General features: G+C 40.7%; 1 protein-coding gene across 1 annotated transcript in view; it reads right to left on the reverse strand.

Moving 5' to 3' along the window:
- Positions 1-24,457, reverse strand: part of rptor (regulatory associated protein of MTOR, complex 1) — a gene marked incomplete in the record, with an annotated part of 186,644 nt that overhangs the window by 108,094 nt on the left and 54,093 nt on the right. Inside the window, 3 exon segments of the mRNA XM_036137100.1 lie at positions 5,382-5,557; positions 15,214-15,360; positions 16,907-17,065. Of these exon segments, the coding sequence (XP_035992993.1) occupies positions 5,382-5,557; positions 15,214-15,360; positions 16,907-17,065 (482 nt within the window).

Consider the following 24,457-nt stretch of genomic DNA (forward strand, 5'->3'; position numbering starts at 1 on the left):
CGTTTAGCCCAGACAAATGTGTTGAAATTTCGTCCGTTTTTAGCCTCTTCGGCAATTAGCTGGTTTTTCCAGTACTGTGCAGTACAGGACGAAACATTTAAGTTGCATCTCGTTTCGAATCTGTTCACAGTCAGATGTGATCTTCTTTAACCCCAGTCGGTCGAGGCAGATGACCGTTCACACTGAGCCTGGTTCTGCTGGAGGTTTTACCTTCCCGCTAATGGGTGTTTTTTCTTTCCACTGTCGCTTCATGCTTGCTCAGTATGAGGGATTGCTGCAAAGCCATGGACAATGCAGATGACTCTCCCTGTGGCTCTACGGTTCCCCAGGAGTGAATGCTGCTTGTTAGGACTTTGGAGCAATCAACTGGTTCCCTTATATAGGAAACTTTTTGACCAGTCTGTACAATCTGATTGATTTTGACTTTGTAAAGTGCCTTGAGATGACATGTTTCATGAATTGGTGCTATGTAAATAAAATTGAATTGAATTGCCCAACAGAGGTTCTTGTTGATTCATTTTAAGCGATTCCTAGCAGTCAAAAACCAGTAGGCTGTTGATGTGATCCACATTGTTTCTCATCAATGCGACGACGGAAAACTCCCTTTTTTAGAAGGGAGTCTCACATCATATTGTTTAGTTTTAAGATCTTACAGCATCCGTTTATCCAACATTGATCGACTGTTTAGTTTGAAGAAATCCAGGGAGGTGACTGATGAAGATATAAGGCGGGGATCGCGGAAAGTCAAGAGGAATCAGGAACCTGACATTTCCAAGCAATCAGTGTGATGGAGGTGGTGATATTTCACTTTGAACCAAACTGGTAGACACACCAACAGGTCCATCAAGATGACAGCCCCCTGAGAACCTTCTCTGAATGGCTGATCTGAACCCTGATCTTTTATTCCCTCATCACTGCTTCTCTCCCCCTTTTTCCCCTGTGCCACCTTGCTCCCCATCTCTATTTTCAGAGGCGCACATCTCCCTCATGCTGCAGCAGCGGGGAAATCCCTTGAAGATGCCGCTCCATCAGTAATGATTTTCTGCTCAGCTGAGCAATGAAAGCTACACATGCACGCTCCCTGCCTGGCTCTCCCCAGCCTTCCTTCTCTGTGCAAAGCCCCATCATCTATCTCTCAATGCATCTCATTAAAGTTTTAAACTGAAGGTAAGCCAGCACATCAGTGCGTTCTTCCATCCTCCCGCTCCAACCTCGCTGAACTGCTGCAGCCCAGCCCTTTCCTTGTTTTCTCCCACCGCTTCTCAAGCCTCTCAGCGCGCAGTTTAGACGATAATAAAGTGAAAATTACAGGAGAGAGAGAGACCGAGCTGTAAGGAAATATATTGAGGACAATAACTGAAGGTGGGACCTTCAGGTGAGGCCTGTGCTTAACTTTACTTAAAGGTCAATTATAGTCTAAAAGCAAAACGAGAAACGTCATTTCGTCCGCACAGACACGGCCTTTGAGGGGCTCTTTTCCGTATTTGAGAGTGAAGCAGAGGAGCAAAGTCTCAATCTCTTATCAAAGGAACTTTTTTTTCCTGGAATGTTTTAATGTTTTAACCATGAATATCTGTCTAGATTAGGCAGCAGGAGGGAGTAACATTGTTTATACAGCGAAATGAATGTGTTTATAGTCCCTCAGAAAGGTGTCTTTTTGAATGATTAGTTTTAGCGTGCAAAGCTGATTACTACAAATAATTCATGTGATCTGCAGCACAAGTCTTTAGGCAAGATATTCATGTTGCGAAATGCATTCATAACATTACTGAGAACAAAAAATCCTGGCTGCAGGCAGACTGATGTGTTTTGCGTTTGTTCAAGGGCTGCCGCCTAATGACAAATCTCTCCCACAATAATTCATAAAACTTGTTCACACGTAGTTTTTCAAATAAATGCAGTTGTATTTTAACTTTATGTACAATAGATTATAGGTATATTGTGTGTCCCATTAAGCATGACAAAAATAAAATGTACTCTTACTATGTATGTAATAATATAGGGCTGGGGACAAGAAAAATGGTCTCACGTAAGTTATGGCTGCTTCTTTTAATCCCTTTAAGTAAAATGTAAGAAGTTGAGATTGAAACATTTCCACGGAACTCAGAAAGGACATTTATTTACAAACTCAATGTATTATTTAAGGGTTTGTCTGTTTTAGATTACATTCATTTAGATATCAACACCATCTATACAATTATATTTGGTTAAAATGAGCTGAAGTAAAACGGATTTGGCCAGCAGCAAACATGTTTGCACATTAACACTTGCAGGCAGAGCGTTAATCAGTCCAACGTTTGTCTAAACATCTCCATAAAAGATTTATTCTGGGGAAGGATGGATCATATTCATAAGCCTTTAAAAAAAAAAATCAGATGGATCGTCTTCTCTGTTGGCCCATTAGAGGCCCCTGGATGTCGTGTCTTCAGCTGCTTTTCATGCTTGTTGCGTCTGACGCAGTGACTTGCTAAGAAAGCTAAAAAGTATCCAGAAGTACTTGGGTGATGATGAAGTATAATGCTGATTTTATAATATATATATATATATATATATATATATATATATATATATATATATATATATATATATATATATATATATATATATATATATATATAAAAACTTGTGCTGAAAAAACATGTCACAGTCTGGTTAAAGTCCAGATATTATTATATCCAACATAATCGCAGCAGCGCTAATTTCTTCCCCATAAAAAATAAATTATTCATTGATGAATAATTCATATTTAGGACTTTTGAAACTTTGTTTTTAAGCTAAATCTACACAAAATCAACCTATTTTTAAACTTATAGATTAAACTGAGTTTAGGGAGGAAGTTTCACAAATAGCAAACAGTAAATAGTAAATAAACAATTAAATTTAATACCAACAGAAAGCAACACAATGCTTAACCCGAGGCCTGAAAAGAAATGCAAACCTGACCTCGACAGTCTTCAGCAGAACGGATAAGGACCAAATTTGCAAAGAACACTGTAATATTAATCTTTGTTAGTATTAAGAAATTATTCAGCCGATAATATCCAGCAGCAACCTGCAGCACGAAAGTGAATGCTGGTAACTGATCAATATTAATGGCACAGAAGTGAGACCTCATTATGCTGAAGGTCACGGCACGATGTGGATTTAGAGCAGGCGAAGATGAACTAAACTCTTGAACATTTGTGGCAGAGCAGAAACATTTGTCTAGCTGTATGACACCCCCTGAAGGTAACATGTCATTCCCACTTACTCGCTTTTAGAAAAGTTCAAAATTCAAGGCGAAAATTCGCTAAATCGTCCCTGCGACTTTCAGGGTCTACAAAGTGAATTCAGTCATTAAAATGCAAAAAACAAAGGTGCGGGGAAGTACTGATTTATGGCACCAAAGGGACTTTGAACGCAGCGGATAGAGACTGTATCTGGGCACGAAGTGAGGTGCATTAATGATGAGCCGATCGCCTGCTTGTTACAGTTTTCATGAGAGCTGAACTTTCTTAAACCCAGAGAGTAAAGACGGTGTTTCCGCTCTCATGGCTCAAGTCATATCAGACACGAGGATCTGTCCAAAGACAATGACAAGTAAAAAAATAAATAAAAATAAACATAACAAAGCAGAAGGTTTAATAAAAAATGTGCTAATGTTATTAACCACAACAATTATTTGCTTCAGGATGGCTGTGTGCCTCTTCGCAGCATCTTCTCTAGCTTAGTTTTGCCTATGTGTGTTTTGAGAAAGAGCTTTTCACAGTCTGATGGAGACAAGGATAACCTTAGCTGACGTGTGAAAGACATCGGGCCAGCGTGTTATGGAGCCGACCTGGAAAAAGCTGAAAACAAATACCAGACTGCATAGGAACCCTGTGCTTGGACTGAGAGAAGGTGCATGTAGGGTGGGGGGTGGGGGGGGGGCACAAAAACAGAAGTATTGCCAGGAATTTAACCAGGCTGGCATCAGCTGATGAAAGACTTTCAAAAACTGTGAAAGCAACTCATTATGTCTGGCAGATGAAGACCGATATCACAATGGCGTTAAAATGTGCTCATAAATGCAGCAAAATCGGATGACACCGTGAAATTGCACCTAGAAAAATAATATTGAAGTTCTTAGGTTGCTTTTTTTATATTACGCTTGTACGATGCTCTCTTCGGAATCAGAATCAGGATCAAGCAAAAGGAACAATATTTAAAACAAATAGATTTTTTTCCTTATTACTGTATATTAAACCTCTGTTTGCTAATAGCTGATGCAACCATGTCATCCTAAAAGGGCCAACCCCGCGTTCGCAGCTGATGTGTGTCTGATGCAACCCGTGTGCTCCGGGGCTTTGGTTCAAACTTCCATCAGTACAGTCCTTTGAATGATGCATCGTAGTGCATTTACATCAGGCCACCGTATCAGCCCAGCCTCGTTGTGCCTGAATATCTTCAGACTAGTTTTTCCTTTCTTTTCTTTTTTTGTGCTGAAAATTTCTCTGTGGGGAGGATCACCCCTGCATCACTGCAGATGGTGTCGGTCTACATTTTTCATCACAGCTGAATATTCCTCATCAGCCGAATACTGAGCAGCAGCTCGGAGGAATAGCTGCTCTGTGCACAGCGTGCATGACAGTGATTGGCAAATAGAAAAATAAAACCGAATAAATAAAACACCCTACAGCATGGTCAAAGTGTATATGTTTGGTGGGGGTTTTTAGGTGTTTTTATTTTTTTTTAACAACTCGAAGAAAGATAAAGTGTCTTGTTAACGGTTAAAGTAAATAAAAATAACATGCAAGAATTAAATCATAAATTAAATATAAAATATATTCGCTGGAGTCCTTTAAAAAAATATTGTAGCATCTAGGGCTGGACGACATAGAAAAAAAAAGCATATAGATAAAATAGAAATCATATTGATCTATATTGATAATTATCAACAAATTCAAAAACATATATTTTAAGTGCAGCCCTGACTATTTTATGCTGTTGCTTAGCAACCTGTTTTTAGTTACCGCACACCCAAACACTGAATTCAGACTCAACCCTTTATTCAACCAACTCTTTAAAAAGTTTTTAAAAAATGAAAAAGAACGCGTGTTCTCTGAACTCTTTAAAGGGGGCGTGGCTTGGGGGGGCGGGGCATTCCTTGGTCTGTGTTTGTGATTGGCTGGGAGAATGTAATATTAACCTGCATGACACAAACAGAAGGAAAACTGTTCTATTTAACTTTTTATTGACCCTTTTTTTTTCTATCACGATATACATCTATCCATCTTCATATATTGTTATTGAATTATCGTCCAGCCCTAGTAGCATCGTAATGAAACGTGGTTCTGAGAGACATAAAGTGTGACGGGGGAAGTCACGGCTGAGAGAAGGGACAGAAAAGCGGGAGCCATTACCATCGAAGTGCGATCTTGATGGGCGTGGTGAGGCAGGAGGTGAACAGGTCTGCAGGGAGGTCCGGGTTCATGGGCAGCAGCTCGTTGGCCTCACACGCAGCGAGCTGGATGCAGTTCTTCATGGAGGGCGGAAGCGGCATCTGCGCGAGAGGGTGGCTGGGATTGATGGCCGCAACCTGAACAGACGTACAGCGGGACAAAAGAGGCTTTTGAGATTTCGTTCCACTGCCAGAAGGGAGCTTGTAAATATCCACTCAGAGCAGATTTCACATTTGCAAATGTGGCAGGTAACCAATCTCACGAGGGAGTCTGGCTTTCAGCTCCGCAACAGCTTTTTATTGAAACGAAGGCACCACATGACCCGTTCTCTCAGGAAATGAACTGCAGAGAGGAGGAGAAGCTGGTAAACGGACTGGTTTAAAACAAACAGATCCTGTTCACACCTGTCAGTGTAAACATCCGTGATCAATTGCCTTCAATATTTCACTTTGATCCCAAAATTAAGTAAAACAAAAAGCGATATCAGAGATATATTCAACACGTTCCCAGATTTCACAGCTGCTTATAACCAACTTTTCAAGATTGTTAAAATAAAACATCTTGACTATGAATTCATGGTTGATTCTTTTATGGTTTTTATTTTACGGCGATTTTCCTCAGATGTTCTGAGAACGTGCAGATGAATAGACTGGTGAGTGGATAAAATGGGATAGACTGGGTTGTTTCGACAGACGGGCGGACAATCGGTCAACGTGGACGGGTAAATGAAGGGATCGGTGGACAGCAGGATGGATGGATGTACAGACGGGTGGTCCGATGGACGGACAAACGGACAGACGGACAAACGCATGGAGAGATAGGACAGACAGTTGGGTGGACGGACATGTGGACGGATGAGTTGATGCTCTGACGAAAAAAAGGATGGACTGATGGACAAACTGATGAATAGATTAATGAAGGGACGGATAGATGAGTGGAAGGAAAGATGGATGGATAGGTGAATGGGCAGACAGAGGGATCAATGGACAGGTAGATGGAAGAAAAGCTGATAGATGGATGGAGGTTAGCTGATAGACTTGACGGGTGGATCAGTCGATAGAGGGCCAGACAAATGGAGGCATGGATGGACGGATGGATGCAGAGATGAATGGATGTATGGCTAGACGGATGGATCAGTGAATGGACAGATGAGTAAAGAAATAAAAGGACAGATCAGTTGATGGTGAGATGAATAGAGGAATGAACAGATGAATGAAAAAACAAAGGGATGGATACAACTTTTAGACAATGTTAGAGGGAAGTCTAAAGTCTGCAAACACATCAAATATGTTTCTATATTTTCTTCTTCACTCACTTATCCAACAAACATGGAAAATACTGTAATTCCAAATCTCCTCCATAATTCATTAGGATGACCTGGAAGCCTAGGTCTAAGCGAAGTTTTGAAGCTCTAAGCTGAACTGTATGACCAACAGATAGAAAAAACAAACACAGAACAGCTACAAAGACCGGTTTGCTGAATCTTAGGAAGAGTTTAAATTGATCATTTGATCGGAAAGTTGAGTACAAGCAGGCGGCGGGTTAAGTAACCCAGTCACCGCGTACAGAAGCGGGCTCTGGCGTCAGTCTTGTAAGCCGTTTAATTTGTGGTCGGATTCGGCGTCACCTTACGGTAAAAAAATAAAAATAAATGCTGAGGGGAAAACTTCCCATAATCTCCTCTGACTCCTGCCATGCCAGAAACCTATAAGTGAACCCAATCTAACAAAGCTTTGCTACATTGATTATTCAACCCAGTCTCTGCAGACTGACGAGCTGTTTTTAATGTTTCTAAACGGCTTTACAGTGAGGATGCATTTAGAGGGACAAAAACGGAGGACGGCAAAACAAAATGCATCTCGTTAAAACCTTAAAAAAAAAAAAAAATCCTGTTTACAGAGAATTGGTTAAGCAATGAAAGATGCTTTATTTTCCCCCACAGCGGGGCACAAAAGGCAAGCTGAATATCCTCTAATACAATACAAATCACAGGTTTACACCAGGCAAGACAATGACAACAGATTCCTTTGAGGCACAAAAAAAGAAAAAAAAAAAGTGTTTAGGAAAATAGGTGAAGTTTTCACTGCCCCCCCAGCAGGCGGTCTGTGAAGGAAAACAATCGTCCCGTTTCTTCTGGGGGCCAAATTACGCAGTTATTTCCGCATCCCAGGCCGGCTGAGCCAATACTAGCAAATGTGAGATATGGAGGCGGTGCGCACATAATGTAAAACTTTAATTGTATTTGGAGCTCTTGACTATTTATAGGCTCATTTTGTTGCAGGGCTCCCGGTGTGTTCGCTAGGACTTCTATATAGTTAGTGTGTGGTGCTGAGTAGACTTTAATGAGCACACTGGATCTGAACACAGGCAGCAATCCAAACCCTCCCTTCATCACCCCGGACTGCGATGGCATGCTTTCTTTCGATTTGAAGCACCACCTAATTTTGGTGAGAAATCAGTCAAGAAAATTTTTTATTAGCTACTTAAGGATGAAAAAAAAAAAAAAAAAAAAAAAAAACTAAAAAAAAAACCAACAAAAAAAGAGGCTTTGGACAAATGATGGTTGAGATTAAATGGGGGAAAAACAAATTAAATGTTCTTAATATAAAGAAACAACATTTTTTACAGTATTTGGTACAGATGCGACATAAAAACAGAATCAGCGGCCCACTGCATTGATCTGGAGGCCACCGTATGTGGGGCTTCTAGCTCAAACAGCTGCACTGGACGCCTAATCATGACGTACTTGTTTATAAACTTAGATCCAGGGACTGCGGAGGCCACCGGAGAACAACGAACTCATCGCAATGTTCTAAAGAAACCAGGTTGAGATGATCTGAGCTTCATGGCATGGCGTCTCATCCTGCTGGATGGCGCCACCAGAAGATGGTGCACCGTGGTGGTGAAGGGTTAAAAACAGTCAGCCACAAAGCTCAGGTAAGCTGGGGTGTCCTGCACAGCATCACACCACCGCCGACCTTCACTGATACAAGGCAGAATACATCCAGATTTCCATGGTATTTATAGCAAGTTCTGACCAAACCACATGAACGCTGGAGATGAAATTGACACTCGCTGGACCAGGCGAGGTTTTCTTTTCTTTTTTTTTCTATCCGTTATTGTAATCCTGATTAGCCAGCTGAGGTGGCATCCAGTGTAGTTATCTGCTGCTCTGCCCATCTGTGTTAGGTTGGTTTGTGCATAATTCGGCATACCTTAGTTATTTGAGCAGCTATTGCCTTCCTATCATCTTGGACCCAGTCTGCCTTTTCTTCTCGGATCCCTGAGACCGACAGGGCACTTTCCTCCCCTCAACTCATTGGAGGTTTTCCACTTTAAACCCAGGAGATGATTGGGGCTAAAATTGCCAGCAGATCAGTTTCTAAAAATCCTTAAACCTTACTTTAGCTTGCCTTGATGCCTAAATGCAGAGGGTCCCCCGCTTTTGAGCTACTGACCCACCTAAAGGACTCAGGACCCAAACTATTGGTCGATTATACAAACATTTCTACAAACTCGTTTAAACATGGGTATATTAATAATGCAAACAGCATCAACAACCATTGTGTTTGTTTTTGTCTATTTCTAAGTGATCTTAAAAAAATATATAACATAAATGTGTGTCACCTTTATCATTTTTATTATTTCATTTAATTTCTGCAAAGGATCTCAAGTTGTGGCCAAGTAATACCAAATTAAGTGACCAGTGAGTGCATAGATGTGATATAACATCTCAGAGTAGAAAACCTGTTGATACATATGACAAAAATCTCTTTAGCACTTAAGATAAGCCACAAACATGTTTTATTGAAGTAGAGAATATCTGAAGGAGGGGTGCTAAGAGCTAAAAGTCCTCTATGTGTTTGCAAACACTTTGGGGAAAACAGGCGGCTAAGGAGGGAGAGCTTGTGAGAAAAATCTAAAGGAAAAAAAAAAAGTGAAGAAGAATCAAATCTTAGTATTAGCAACGGCAAGCTTCAATATTTTTTATTTATTTACGCAAACAGAAGAGTTTGTTACGTTAAAGTCCTGTGAATAAAAGACTGAGGTGTCCTAGAAGAAGAAGTAGCAAACTACCAGTCAATAAAAGAAGACAAACCAGAATATCAGAGTAGATGAGGATATCAAAAAGATAATATAAGTATTATTTTCCAGAGTTAAACATCTGCACAAAGATCAACTTTTTAAAAAGATGCACCAAGTCCTGCTACAGAGGCACCCTGCTTCTACGTTGAGTTGACTATGAGCAGCTCCATGCTGCAGCAACACATCTGCAACTAGTAGGCGCGTAGCATTTTCTACACCGCCTTCATCCACTCCCCTGGCCTGATCTCATGAAGACGTTTCACCTGCAAATCAGTCCAACCAACGCATATCTGCGTCTTTCTGACCACGACCCAGCAAGTTAAACAGCTTTATGAGTAGTTTCAAAGAGGTGGAGGGCTGATTCAGCTTTGAGCTTTTAGTTTTGCTGCTAAAGCTGTAACGAGCAGGTTGGCACATTAGCTCGGCGGACGAATGCAAAACAGCTCTGGGGCTCGGCGCTGCAAAACAGGCCCCAGCTCCACTCAGTTAGAGCTGCTACTCCTGAACGTGTCAACGTGGAGTTTATATCTGGGCCTCGGAGCAGAGTGGCTGGGAGTCAGTCAAAGCTCAAGGTGATTGTAGCTTAAATATTTCAAACGTTGGACCTGCGCTGCGTTTCGACGAGTCTGATTCGTGCCGCCCCGCCAATAGCCACGGGCGACTGGTCAGATGCAACAACAAACAACAAAAAAAAGGAGGACTTTTAGTTACAGAAGGCAAAAAGTAAGGAGAAACTATTTAACTTTGCTCATCAAATTGCAGTTTCCAATAAAGCTTAATAACTTTAAAAGACATTCTGGTAACTGTGCTGCATAGATGTATATAGGAACCTTTTATTGGTGTATATGCTGCTCTATACAGGTTCAATAACTCATTAATAGGCCCTGTAATAGAGGCTGAGGCTCAGATCTCATTACATTATGTAGCTAACGCACAGCTCTAAGAGGGGCTCTGCACACATGAATAAATAATGATATTAAAAAGAAGAATGGCCTCAACTAAGAGCGGTAGCAAGGTGGCCACTGTCTTATTTTTTAACCGCATCAAACACATCTTCCTTCAGTCTCTCAGACCCTTCCCAGACGTGACCGATCGTCGCCGCTCAGATGGATTTGTGCCAATCTTGTTACGACATAATTCCTCCTCCGGCTAATTAGGAGATGCCGCTTGCGGAGAAATAAATCACCAAACAAAAGTAGCAAAACGCGCCTCTCGGCCTGTGTGTGTGTTCGTGTGTGTGTGTGTGTCAGCCTGAGGAACGTCTTCCGGCGAAAGAGAGCGTGTCACTGCCAGCCGCGATAATCCTGACGGTAAACACAACAGCAGCTCCGGCGCAAGCTGATTAATGCCGAGCATCCACGGTAATTATCACATTAGCATATTGTAATCTGGCAAATTACCATGAAAATTATAATGGCAGCCTTCTTTTCTGTCTTTCACCGGGGAACGCGTGGCAGGATGTAACTGCTGAAGATTCTCCGTCTCATTTTTAAATTTTTTTGTTGTTGAATGCAACGTTAAATTACGAGGCTGATTCTTCACGGGAGGATTTCAGACGTCCTCGGCCAGAAGAGAGCTGCCATGTGAAATACTAATTGAGAACTACAGTTTAAGAGCCGTGCATGTATTATTCATCGCAATGTTACAAGGAGAAAGAAGGGCTTAATGTAACCATCCTGGAAACAGCAAAACCACAACACACACACAAATACACCCAGAGAGGAGTATCTGTAAGAGCTGCAGTGATTCCTTATGAGCATCACACACACATACACACACACACACACCCACTTTATCCCCGCGCCTAATGCGCCAAGCATGTTTGCTGAGTGCACACAGGAAGTGATGAGATATTTAAAAGGAAGCAGGTGGCTCTATAATTGTGCACTCAGCGCATGCATCCCACACACACACACACACACACACACACACACACACACACACACACACACACACACACACGGATGAACTGCATGGACCACATGAGGTCCATAATACAGAAGTGGAGGGAGGTGGTAAAACGCCCCATCCGTCTTTCATGCCTCCCTAGTCTCACCCAAGGACTTGATCTGCATCACTGCGCTTTCAGGTAAAATGCTCCCTGGTGGAGTCAAGCTTGTTGTCCGGGGGGGCCAGTTTTGTTTTTTTAAATAAACAAAAACCTGAAAAGTAGGAGGTGCATTCATAATCAGCCTTCATCCAATACTGTACTGAACCACCTTCTGCTGCAATTCTGGCTTTAAGTCTTTGTTTCCACCAGCTTCAAATATCTACAGACTGAAATTATTTGCCACTCCTCTTTGCAAAAAAAAATCCAAGATCAGCCCGACTAAGTGAAGAGCAACCGTGAAGATCAATGTTCAAGTCTTGCCAGAGATTTTCTTTGGATTTATGTTGGACCGTTTGTATGCATGGATATACTTTCATCTAAACATTTTTTGTAGCTCTGGTTGGACATTTACAGTCTTCCTGTCCTGCAGGAAGGTAAACCTTCTCCCCCAGTCTCCCCCCTCAGGCAGCGTCTGACAGTCATCTTTATTTGCAGGAATCTGTTTTATCTTCATCCTCCCATCCACTCTGACCAGCTTCCCTGTCCCTGCAGAAGAAAAGCATCCCATGATGCTGCCACCACCATGCTTCACTGTGGAGATGCATTTAAGGTGATGTGCCATGTTAGTCTTCCAAAGCACAAAAAATTGAGTCTCGTCTGACAAGAGGACATTACTTCACATGTCGGATGCTGTGACCCCTATGTGACCTGCAAATCTATTTTCTTATGGCTTTATTCTTCCATCTCTTCCTTGTAGAATTCACAACTTAATTGTCTTGTCTAAAGATTTTCCCACATGAGCGGTGGAGCTCTTTGCAGCTCCAGTGGTATTTATCCTGAGAATAAATTACACACAGATGGACTCTTTAGGGTTTTTGGTGGCTTCTGACGGCAGCCGATTGCTCTGGATTTCACTTTAAATAATCAGAATAAAGAAGAACCACCAGAAATTGATGCCAAACATCCAATTCACAAAATAAGCTCCTTCGTGCATGTCTATCAGATAAAATTCCACTAAAATACATTGAAGTGTGTGACTGTTACATGATAAAACGTTAAGGCCTAAGGGGTATGAATACTTTCACAATGCTCTGCACATCCTCTCCTAAATGATTAGCAGCTGTTTGGAAGTCATCTCCTTTATCCTCCTCTTCCATTACATCTCCCCATTACATACTTCCTCTTTCAAAGAGTGTGAAGTGAAGTTACCAATTAGGAAAAGTGATAATTCTTATGGATATTACGCAACCTCCCATGCATCCAACTAAATGACTTCTTAAGCTGACTTCCTGTAAAAAGCCTATAGCTGAACCTGAAAGCTTTGGGATTAAAAACTTATACAACGACGCAGCAAACGCCCTTGAAAGTGCCGTGTTACCTGTTGTGGGAAATGCAAAACGATATATAAAAATGTTTGCTACCTTGTCTCATCCAAGGCCTTATGGCCGCTATTTGACAAAAACAGCACTCTAGTGTAAAAGAGGAGTGTTCACATCAGTGTTATTTTGCTACTAGAGATTAGAAATAGCGCCCAGTCATTTTATGTGTATGTGCTAAAGGGACAGTTGTCAATCTAAGCTTAATTAATCCCCCTTGTTACATTCAAGTAGCTATGTTAGGAAAAAAACTCCTATTGTTCCACTTGTGTTCCACTTTGATGCTGCGACACATGAATTTGCCCAATTAGGGACAATAATGGTCATTTCTATTCTGATCTACTCGGCTTGTAAAGCTGAAACATCACCTATTGGGTTGAAAATAAAGCCTGAGGTTCGTTAAGCTCCGAAATCTGAGGCGTGAACGCAATCGAGCAACATTCTCACCTCCGACATAAAATGATGCTCATGCTCAACGCATATTTACCATGCTGCAGTTTCCTTTGTGGAGGGGCTGCAAACTGAGCCTTTCACCTACAAAGAGAGAAAACCTGACTTCTGGAGCTTCGACTTCACTCCAAATTACCAACCAAACTAAAACCACTTTTGGAAACTGTGAGTAAGTCTTTGAAGAAGGAGAAAGGCTTTTAAAAATCTTTACCCACAACCCAGCCATGACCTGATGAAACTCAGAGAAAAGCGCAGGTTAATCTGAGGGCAGACGCAGGCGTTGCGGCGACTCAGCAGTTTATCTGCTTTCACCTTTACTTTTTAAAAAGGGACTGCGGCGTTCACTGTGGCTCCTCTTTGCCGGCTTCCAGCTCCACACTGTACATCCTCTTCCTTCCTTTCCCCCTGTCCCTTTTTCTGTTAATCTACAGTTTTTAGAAAAAAAAAAAAGAACTTCTTCATGAATAATTGAAATAAATGACAGTGCCATCTCATCAGGCATTCACACTGCAGGTTTCAGCCAGAGGAGAAAAGATGAGACAACATAATAAAAAAAAAAAAAGAGGGAAGTGTTGAGAAGACTGGAGCACTGATGGAGTATGTGAAGAGTTTCTACACCTAAGACACCCAGACTCTAAACTTCTTCTCCACGTCCACAAGGGTTAGGATGGATGGATGAAATTACAGCAAGAGCATGAGGAAGGAAGGAAGGAAGGAAGGAAGGAAGGAAGGAAGGAAGGAAGGAAGGAAGGAAGGAAGGAAGGAAGGAAGGAAGGAAGGAAGGGAAAGAAGGAAGGAAGGAAGGAAGGAAGGGAAGAAGGAAGGATTCCAAATGACCCCCAGAAGAAAGAAAGAATCTAAGAAAGAAAGAAAAACGAGAAAGAAAAGAAAGAAATCCAAAGAAAGAAAGAAAGAAAGAAAGAAAAAAAAAAAAAAGAAAAGAAAAGAAAAGAAAAAAAAGAAAAAAAGAAAAAAAAAAGAAAAAGAAAAAAAAAAAGAAAAAAAAAAAAAAGAAAGAGAAAAAGAAAGAACAAAAGAGAAAGAGAAATAAAGAAAGAAAGAACGAAAGAGAAAGAAAGAAACAAAAAAAAACGAAAGTAAAAAAACAAACAAAAAGAACATAGAAAGAGAGAAAGAAATAGAGATAGAAAGAGAAAGAAAGAGATAAAGAGAGTAAGAAAGAAAGAAAAACAAACATAGAACACAGAAAATGAAGGAAATAAAAAGGTTAGAAAATAGACAGATACAAGAAAGAAAAGACGGAGAAAAAAAAGATCATCAGAAAAGGAAAGATAAAAGGACATATGATAAGGAAAAGGATGTATTTTAGTCACTTCAATAGCGAATAACATCTGAAAACACAAACATTCGTCATTCCTCCTTTTTCGCTTCCCATTCTTACCCAAACCTGGGGACCTAAAACCAAACCCCAAATATTTCCAGCCATCCCAGACTGTGTGGGAACCCTGGATTTATAAGAGAGGCAAATAAACCCGCGGCCCATTAGCAGCGTCACAGCGCTCAGGAAGACATCCAGCGGAGAATCATGACTCAACACTAATTAGGTTCAGCTTCCATGCCTGCTGTACATACAGTAGGAGTGGGCTCAGAGGGAGCGCTCCCGCTTTCTGCCTAATACCTCTCAAAACACCAGCACTTCATCTTGTCCTATTTGACGGCACACCAGCTCTGTGGCGCGCGTGTCCGTGTGACTCATCTCGTCTTTTACAAGATCTTCCTCCCCTGTTACAGCCCGGCATGCGTCTCATCGCTTCTGTGCCGACAACGCGTCGTAAAAACCAACGAGAGGGTCTGGCTGCGGCGCCCTCACCTCCAGCTCCTGCTCTCTCTGCAGCGCGAACTGCTTAAACGACTTGACGATGATCCCCGCGTTGGAGCAGTCGTAAACGAAAATGGACGGGCTCCCCATCCACGTCTGCAGGTCGTAGATGGACAGCGGGATGTATTGGGTGTAATTCTGGAAAGCAGAGCAGAGTGAGACGGGCGTGAGATACGGTGCATCGCGTTACTGCTGATAAGGCACTTTTATAGATTTTTACAGCGTTCAATTATTCAGGCACCTGCTTGATGGAAACCACTGATGGGGAAAAAAGGAAAACATAATGTGAGAGTTAAAAAAAAAAATGTGTGTGTTCAGGAAAGCCAGACTCCTTTATTAGCAGCCTTCATCTCATCTGCATTGTTGCCTCTGGAGTCTCATCTTCCTCTAGGAAATAGTCCATAGATTCTCTATGGTCCCCGGCTCAGGAGGGGTTTAACATCAGGGCTGCGACAGTTGTGGGCCATGTCTTGGATGACTGTGTGTGTGTGTGTGTGTGTGTGTGTGTGTGTGTGTGTGTGTGTGTGTGTGTGTGTGTGTGTTTGTGTGTTCTTGTATTTGCAGTTTCATTTTACTTGTAAAGTGAGGACTTTGACGTAAAGTGAGGACCTTTTTTGGTACTCACCTTCTTTCTGAGCTTTGGTTTACCACTAAGGCATCGATTAGGTTTAGGTATAAACTGGTACAGGTTAGGGTCAGGGTAAGGCCATAGAAAGGCTTGAACATGAATGACTTTGCACAACAAGGATGTGTGTGTGTGTGTGTGTGTGTGTGTGTGTGTGTGGCTCTTGAAGCTGAGGCTTCATCTGGACTCCACACCTTATTAACCTCCCCAACCATCTGCTTTGGGACTTGTTTCAAAAGGCTGCAGCTATCCCCATTACGCCCTCCTCATTTCTGCCACATTTTTTCCTTCCACTCAACTTTCAAATAATATTTTGGATACAAGACATAAAAAAGCCAATTTGTTTTTTCCAGGAATGCCCTTTTGTGTCTCAACCGCCTTGTGTTTCAATGTCTGTCTGCTGGGCAGCTGTAAAGCCGCCATTTGTTGTAAAGTCCAAGGAACTGCTAAGACAGTCGGCCCTTTCTTTCAACACTGTGTTAAGCCTCCTGTGTAGTAAGGCTAAATCAATCATACTAACAGTAAATCAGAGTTTTTCCTCTCACAAATTAAGTTGGATAAATCTGTTATTCGTTTTAAATGGATCTTGTGGATTTTAAATTGAACAGGTTGTGATAAGGTGCACTTGGAGGGTTTGAGATGTGTGGAGATAAAGGGTTTGATAATCTGTTTTTAAAAAGTAAAAGTAAAGATATGCTGCCAATGCTTCAGTTAGCTTTCATCTGTGTAAATTCAATATTTCACAATGAATATTGAATAATGTGAACTCAGATAAATTTTACAGTAACCACCAAAGTATTTTTTAATAGATTTTAAATGGTGTTAATCATAGTTCTCATGAAAAAACATAAAAATAAACAGAATTGCCATGTCAGATCTACCCAAAATGGTGTTTAGTAAATCAGGAACAACATCTCTATTATTACACGTCTCTGGCTTTATTCCCCTTCCATGTGTTTTTGATTGATTTCTCTGACAAATAAAGACTTTCAATAACTAAAGTGCAAATATAGAAGGTGAGTTCTTGAATGTGTATCACGTCTCCATGTTATCATCTACCTTGTTAAAAACCCAGATTTCCCCGTTGACGGTGGGCCGAGGCACTCCATGGCCGTTGTAGTGGAAGAGGACCCTCTCCTCTTTAGCGTTGCGCCTCAGCGACGTGCAGAGCTTCTTCACTTCGTCCACTGTGGGGTCCAGACTCTGTTTGTAGCGTGCCTGAAAAACATAACAGCAAAGATGTCAACGTCACAGAGCTACACCTTCCTTTAGGCGTGGCTATCAGAAAAATCAAGCCTAAAACGGGTGTTATGTGTGGAATCGCAGACAAAAAACAGAGTTCGGACATAAAAGGAGCAAAACGCTGCATCTCCTCAAATCACCAGCGTCTGGCCAAGAAATAAGAGGCCTCTGAAGACATTAAAAACACAACATCCTGTTGCTCAACCTGCACCTAGAGGCGGTGCTTGTGATGGAGGACAGAACCGCTCTGTGCAGCAGTGGGAAGTAAATAAAGTATGGAAACTTTAAGCAACATTATAAGACCTTTTAATGCTTATACCATTTAAATTTAAGATTAACACAGACGGTGTTACCTTATGACTCCCGTTTACAATATCTAAACCTAAACAGGGTAAATATAGCTACTGCTTTATCAACCTAAATTTGTGGATTTGGCTTGCAAGTCTAGTGCTTTTTTTAAAGTCGCCTTCTGCTGCGACTCGTCCACCTTAGTAACCGGTCTACATCAATATCAATTTACCTGGCCAGCCACGCAGTTGCAAAGAAATACATAAAATCATTAAAACTCAGCCAGGAGTAATGATCGGGGTCAGCAAGAGGTGATCAATAACCCCATTTCAGAAGAAACTCACATATTGTCAACATAAGCACAACAAGTCGATGGAACAAGCAATAAAGGGGAAAATATGCAAATTTGAGATGTAGCTAAATATAATTTAAGACCTCAACATGCTCAACTGAAAAGTTTAAAAACAAAATTTTTGGACTGAAGCGAAAGACTTTTCAAGGTCCTTCAGAAACTTTAGTCGACAAAACGGTGGAAAAGATTTCTGACTGCAAGAATTAAAAGATTTGTTGCTCATCAACAAACTTAGATTTAAAACGTCAACATTATTAAATCAAATGTATAGAGACAAAAAAACGAAAATCAATCTCAATAATCAGATTATTTTCAGGAAAGTAACAGCAAAGAACACATTAAATGTGTTCCTCATTAGGGATTTTAATGGATGCAATGTCGCAAAAATGCCATTTGTAAGTAATGCTGCATTACTTACAAAAAAAAGAAACAACACAACTAAACTCTATTAAATGGTTGAAAACAATGTGGGATTACATTTTTAATGCAGTTAAAGTCCCTCAGATGGCATCAGAATAATCTGCAATCACTATGGTGTGGCGGTGAATAACGGTGTCAGGCTGAAACCCTGGGAGCCTCTCACTTTGTCACCGTGTGTATGTCGCCTCACTGCTGCTGCCTGCTTGTTTTCCCGGCCACCTGTTGTTTGCTTCGTCTCTGACTCCACTGCTCTGAAGTCACAAAGTTCACAGCGGCCGGCGCTCGCTCAGCGCCTATAAGCCAGGCGGGTTTTTACAGCCGCAGACCGGGGGGACGGACGTGTGCATTGTTTTTGGTTTTTATTAAATCAAGCGCTGGTGTGAGCAAAGCTGAAAGTGACACAGAGGTGTCAGCGGCTAGTTATGCAACAGAAAAGCTCCTGTTCCGACGGCGCTGAATCACTGCGAAGCTCACCGAGGCCCGTCTGTTGCGTAACTGACCCGACTTTTACCCAACAGCCTGCCTCCTGTTGACTGGATGTGAATCACAGCAGATATTTAAACGTAGACGCGTCTCCTAAGACGCAGCCAGCCCATGCAGCTCGTGAAAAACAGCGTGACAAAAGGTGTGTCCTTGTCGTTTGCCGAGACATCCAGCCAGACTAATCACTTTGCTCAGAGCAATAATTTCCTTCTGTTTACCTGGAATGACAGCCAGGAGGTTATTATGTGAATGCTGTATCATTTTTAGAGATTCTCTACTGATTTTCTTTAATTATCTTTAGGCGGAAAAGTTTAATTATTTAATTACATCAGTTTCTCATATGCCCTAAAGAAAATATTTAATTTTTACAAAAAACAAACATTTGCTGCTTTTAGGCCCCATTTCATAAAACGTATGAATAGATTTTAGTCAGAAAACATCTCTGGTGGTTTCTATTCTTTTTGTTCACTCTTATCTGGTATTAGTTCACTAATGTTGTGAGTTTCATGCAGTTAAAGCCAAAAAACAAACTACTAGAAAAATGAAAAGCAAAATTCCAAAGTACAATATGATTTCTGACAATATTTAAAAGTTTTAAAATTGGTTGAAGCACCTTCTAAAACAGCAGTCAGGTTTCTATCAGCACGCAACCTCAACTTGGTAATATTGGCTCACTCTACTGTGCAAATTATGTCTACGTTTAGTTAATTGTGAGAAAATCTCTTGTCTCTTTTGTAGATGAGGATGTATGTTTTGGTTTAAAAGAGGGCAAAAGTTTAAATTGATTTATGATTCATAACACCAATGTTAACAGGGATGTATGAGCACACTTTTTATATCTCCTTTACCCTGTTCTCGAAAAGTGTTTGAATTTGCCAATAAGTTTTTGCAACTCAACTTTTGCACCAGTTATTCTAAAGAGTAAATATGAATGAATAGCTGTGAAGTAAGTTCAAGAACTTTGAACTTTTCCTTTTTCAAAAGGGGAGGATTGGGGGGGCGGGCAGTGCAGAACATTTTTACAGGTCCAAGTACAAAACAGATAATGGTTAACCTGGAACAAGTGTAGGACGACCAAATCCATACTTGGATCTGGTAATGAGACCAAACCCAACCGAATCATGTTCCAGTTCCTACTTTAAAATCCGATGGAGTTTTGCAAGTTAAGGTCATCTATGTCCAGGCTAACGGCTATTAGCATGTCCTTTCACACACATGTTTACTGAAATTGTGTTGTATAGCTCTGTGTGAAAGAGTTATTGAGATCATGAAAGGTGCAAATAAACTGTATTCTTGTTGCAGCTGTCCCCAAGTTTCCTTCAAAGCAGCCATATTGGATTTTAAAGTTGGAAAGCTGCAGGACCACGTTCCTCAAGGGCTGGAGTTAGAAACTGGTTCTAGGGACATTGCAGATTGTTTTAGGCTTACAATGTTGTGGCGTTTGGCATTTGTTAATACCTACCAGTTGCACCAATATATATGGTAAACTAGATAGCCAAATTAAAGTAATAAAATAAATCAAACTCGATACTTGAAAAATGAAGTAATTACCAAGGCAGTACTTGTTATAAAGGTTCTGAGGTTCTGGATGTTACATCCCCACCCACAGCTGCAGAATCAGAACGCTTGATCACAGTTTGTCACATTGCACAATATGCAGTGGCCAAGCTGAGAAGACCGAGAACAATCGCCCACAATCCTGTTTCCTGTCTCTGGAGGAGGCCGCGCAGAAGTATCATGGCGGAGCTGGCAGGATAATCAAATTTATGTATTATTGGATAAAAGCGTCTGAATTCAACTGGCCTTGCGCTAATCTCTGCAGTATCAAGTGGTTTCTGAAAGGTATAATGGTGTTACAGTGAGTGATGTAGGCAAGGCATCTAAAATAGAGGCTTATTTTGGGTAGGAGAGTATTAAACAAGAGTACTATATACAAAGTTAAACCAGGTCTCATTTAAAGAAATTAAACAAGCGGGAGGTAAGAAACGTCTTGTTTGATTCTACCAATCAACTTCTCTTTAATTAAGCATTATTTCCTGTAATTTCACATTTTAACTTCCTGTTCTCTTCATGGTAGCTATATCTGACATGGAGTTCTGTTTAGCTGTGAGGCCGTCCTGGAGCTGAGCTACTGCTGCCAACAACTTCATGTTCTCCTATATTCTATAGATGATACAGATGGCCCAGTCTTTCAGTGTTTAACCCTCTTTCTCTCCTGAACGCAGCTATTGGCTGAGCTTTTACTGCGATTAACTGTACGTGCTTTCTCTCATCTTCTAGACCTGAAAACTGTCTTAGAGCTTATCTGCTTGGCTGAGGTTCTCTCCTAGATGGAGCCATTAAAGGAGCTACTACAGCCATTATGTTTGTACTTTTCTTTCACATAGAAATTATTCCTGGATCAGTGTGTGCTTCTGTGTTGTTGTTTTTTGTGTGTGTCTCTGCTGTCTTCTCTAACCCCCAGTCGGTCGAGGCAGATGACCGTTCACACCGAGCCTGGTTCTAATAGAGGTTTTTCCTCCCTGCTAAAGGGGAGATTTCCTCTCCACTGTCACTTCATGCATGCTCAGTATGAGGGATTGCTGCAAAGACATGGACAATGCAGACAACTGTCCACTGTGGCTACATGCTCAACCAGGAGGAGTGAATGCTGCCAGTCAATGACTCGATGCAATCTGCTGGGATTCCTTAGAAAACTTTTTAACCAATCTGTCTAAATTATTTGATTGACTCTGTAAAGTTCCTGGAGATGACAGGACGTGAATTGGTGCCATATAAATAAACTGAATTGGAATTAATTATATTTCATATCACTCCCACCTCAAAACCAATACTTTGGTAGAGCTGAGTATCTACATTAATAAAAATGATGCATATTAAAGATTATTCAAAATAAAGGTGGATAAGAGGACACATGGGAGAGGCAGAGGAGAGTGTAGGATGAAGTGTTACATGTCCCTTTTTGTACATTGTTTAGTCAACTACAGCAGGTATACGTTACAGAGACAACGGTCTAGGTTCAACTCCACTCCACCAGTGTGGATGTTTCAGGAACGGATGCATTAACCCAAAACATACTCTACATAACTCAGCAGTATAAACCCTTTGAGGTCAAAATAGAAAGCCTTGAGAGCTCAGACTAGCTTTTAGAAAACTTTCCTTTCATTCTACCCTGTGCAGACGGATCAATTGGAACGATATTATGAATGATCCAGTGTTGCCAAAACACAGACAAACCCCCACATTTACAAAAACAGTCTGCTTTCGGTCTTAATTAAGCCGTAATTAATAAAATCCAGTATAACATGGAGCCTGAATCTCTTTTGATCTAAACTGGAGAAGTAAGCAGATCACTAAATTACATACTTTTAACACAGAGTACCAACAAGCGGCGACTGGGCTATATTTTCTATACAGGGTTCCTACAGCATAAGGCAAGTTAAATTCAAGACTTTTTAAGACTTTTTAATGCCACTTGAAATAAAAAGTTAAGACCAACTTCACGATAAACAAGATAAACCTGGTTGCGACATAAACATAAACCATTACTTTCTGGCCCAGTAGACATGTTAAAGATTTTGAAAAACATTCCATATAGGAAGAAAGCTAAAAAACACACAAATTACAGATATATTTTTAACAACTACTGAACTGAATTCACAAACTTTGTTTTGTTCCCTACTAAAATAAACTATAAATCAGTTTTAAAAACCACATCATAACCAGTGCCAACTCTTTTTAACAGCTATCGTCCGGCTGCAACAGTTTTTATTGGTTCCGCTATCGGGACGGAACCAATAATTGTTACATTGAGCCGTTCAGTATATTTAAAAAATATAATTGTGTCAATTATTATACTGTTTGGTAAGGATTACAAAAATAAAATCCTTTTTATGACGTGGTAACAATTTTAAGACCTATGAAAGACTGATTTAAGACATTTTAATGCCAATTAAGGCCTTAGTTTTATATTATAGAATTCAATGCCTTTTAAGACTTTTTAAGGATCCGCAGGAACCCTGTCTATAAACAAAAAAAAAGTGTTTACTCGAGTCCAACTCTTATTATGCCCTCCTGAAATATGCCAGTGACAGCTTTTAAGGATTGCACGTACATAAGATGAAAGTATTCTGAAGTGGAAGCATCTAACAGGGTCACACTGACAGTGTTTTATGTTACAACACTGCTAAACACCCCCATTATATAAAATCAAATAGGAAACAAACTCAATTTAAAGGTGAGCTCTGTACCAGCTCAGGCGCCATTTATCATCATGTCACTATCAGAGAACAGGCGACCTTTTCAAAGCACCACAAGCATTCAGGATGCGATTAAACCCAGATGGTAAACCTGAAGGAAGCAGGGGGAGCTTCACTGGCTGTCACAGATACAAGGATAACTTTAGACAAAAAATGAATCAAGTAATAAACTAGTTTATTTAATTATTCACACACACAGAGAAACCATGTAATTAAAAAATATGACAAACATTTTGGATGATAAAGTATGAAACAGAAATTGCACACTTAAAAATGCAATTATCTACTAGCAACTATTGGGTTTAGTTTGATGGCGCTTTGATTTAAATGATCACAGGAGCCAAAGTCTACGGCCCTCATGTGGATTTAAAGGTACGGCTGATTAAAGCAATTAAAGCAGAGACAAGCACAATTAATGATACTCTCATGTTTTCAGGCTAAATAAATGGGGGGGCTGTTGGAAACTACAGCACCTGACGCCGTGGATGACAGTGAAAGCTGAACTTGTCAGTCAGAGGAAATGAGCAAAGTCAACCTCTGTCCCCTCAGTCACCAGATAACGTCTCCCAAGCACAAACAGCTTGTTGACAGGAAAAGCGGCAAAGAAACAGACAAGCAAATCTAATGAAGAAGAGACTGATTCCTGAAAAAAATAAAAAATACTCCCAACATGCCCTCGGTTTGTTAAAAATTGGTGCCACGTAAATGAGCCGAGGCACATCTGGTACGTTGATGCATCCGATACATTTTAAATCAAAATCTCAGAGCCGAGACTGTGTTCATTTTCACCGTAAAGCTTTCAGCGCCAATTTGGCTCCAGATAAAAGCATTTATGTCATCCCAGTCACCGAAATGTGGTTAGAGACTGAAATATTTATGAAGGAAATATTTCTAATTTCTACCTCTAATCAGATTTAATCCGAGAGGGAAAAATGATTCCAAACTGAATTATTTACTATGAACGTATCTGACAAAGACCAATAGGATACGCAGCAGAAGGACCAGCAGGGAACAAAACACATAAAGCAGTGAGTCTTATTCTACACACATCCATCTTTTTACAGAGAAAGTCAAAGTTGTTGGTGCATTTCCAGAAACACAGCATGCCAGTTCTTTTAATACCAGTGCTACCAACATGGATAGGGGGGAAAAAAGTATACTGTGAGCCTTTCTAGCCTCAGTGCTGTAGATAGTTATGGTTATGACCGCTACTAAAAATGTGCATTACATTATTTCTTTCAATCAGAAATGTTACAACATTTCACGTGCAAAACACTTTATTAGTACCATATGCAATTAGAAAAAAGGTAAAGCACCCCCCCCCCAACAAAAAAAAAAAAAATAGCCTAAATTTGTTTCATGCATTGATCTTAACATGGAGAACAAAACATGCCAGAGTTTGATACTTGTTCAGCCTCTACACAAGTCAGATACACAACATCCACACAGCCCCCTGGAAAGGCATGAACTGTACACTATGTCAAGGACCAGAGACGTGGGTTGTAAAAGTCAACATGACGCCAATGATGACATAGTGGGAGTCTATTCCTGGTCAAAGGAAAGAGG

This window comes from Fundulus heteroclitus, chromosome 5, assembly GCF_011125445.2.
Source record: "Fundulus heteroclitus isolate FHET01 chromosome 5, MU-UCD_Fhet_4.1, whole genome shotgun sequence".
In the NCBI taxonomy this organism is placed as follows: domain Eukaryota; kingdom Metazoa; phylum Chordata; class Actinopteri; order Cyprinodontiformes; family Fundulidae; genus Fundulus; species Fundulus heteroclitus.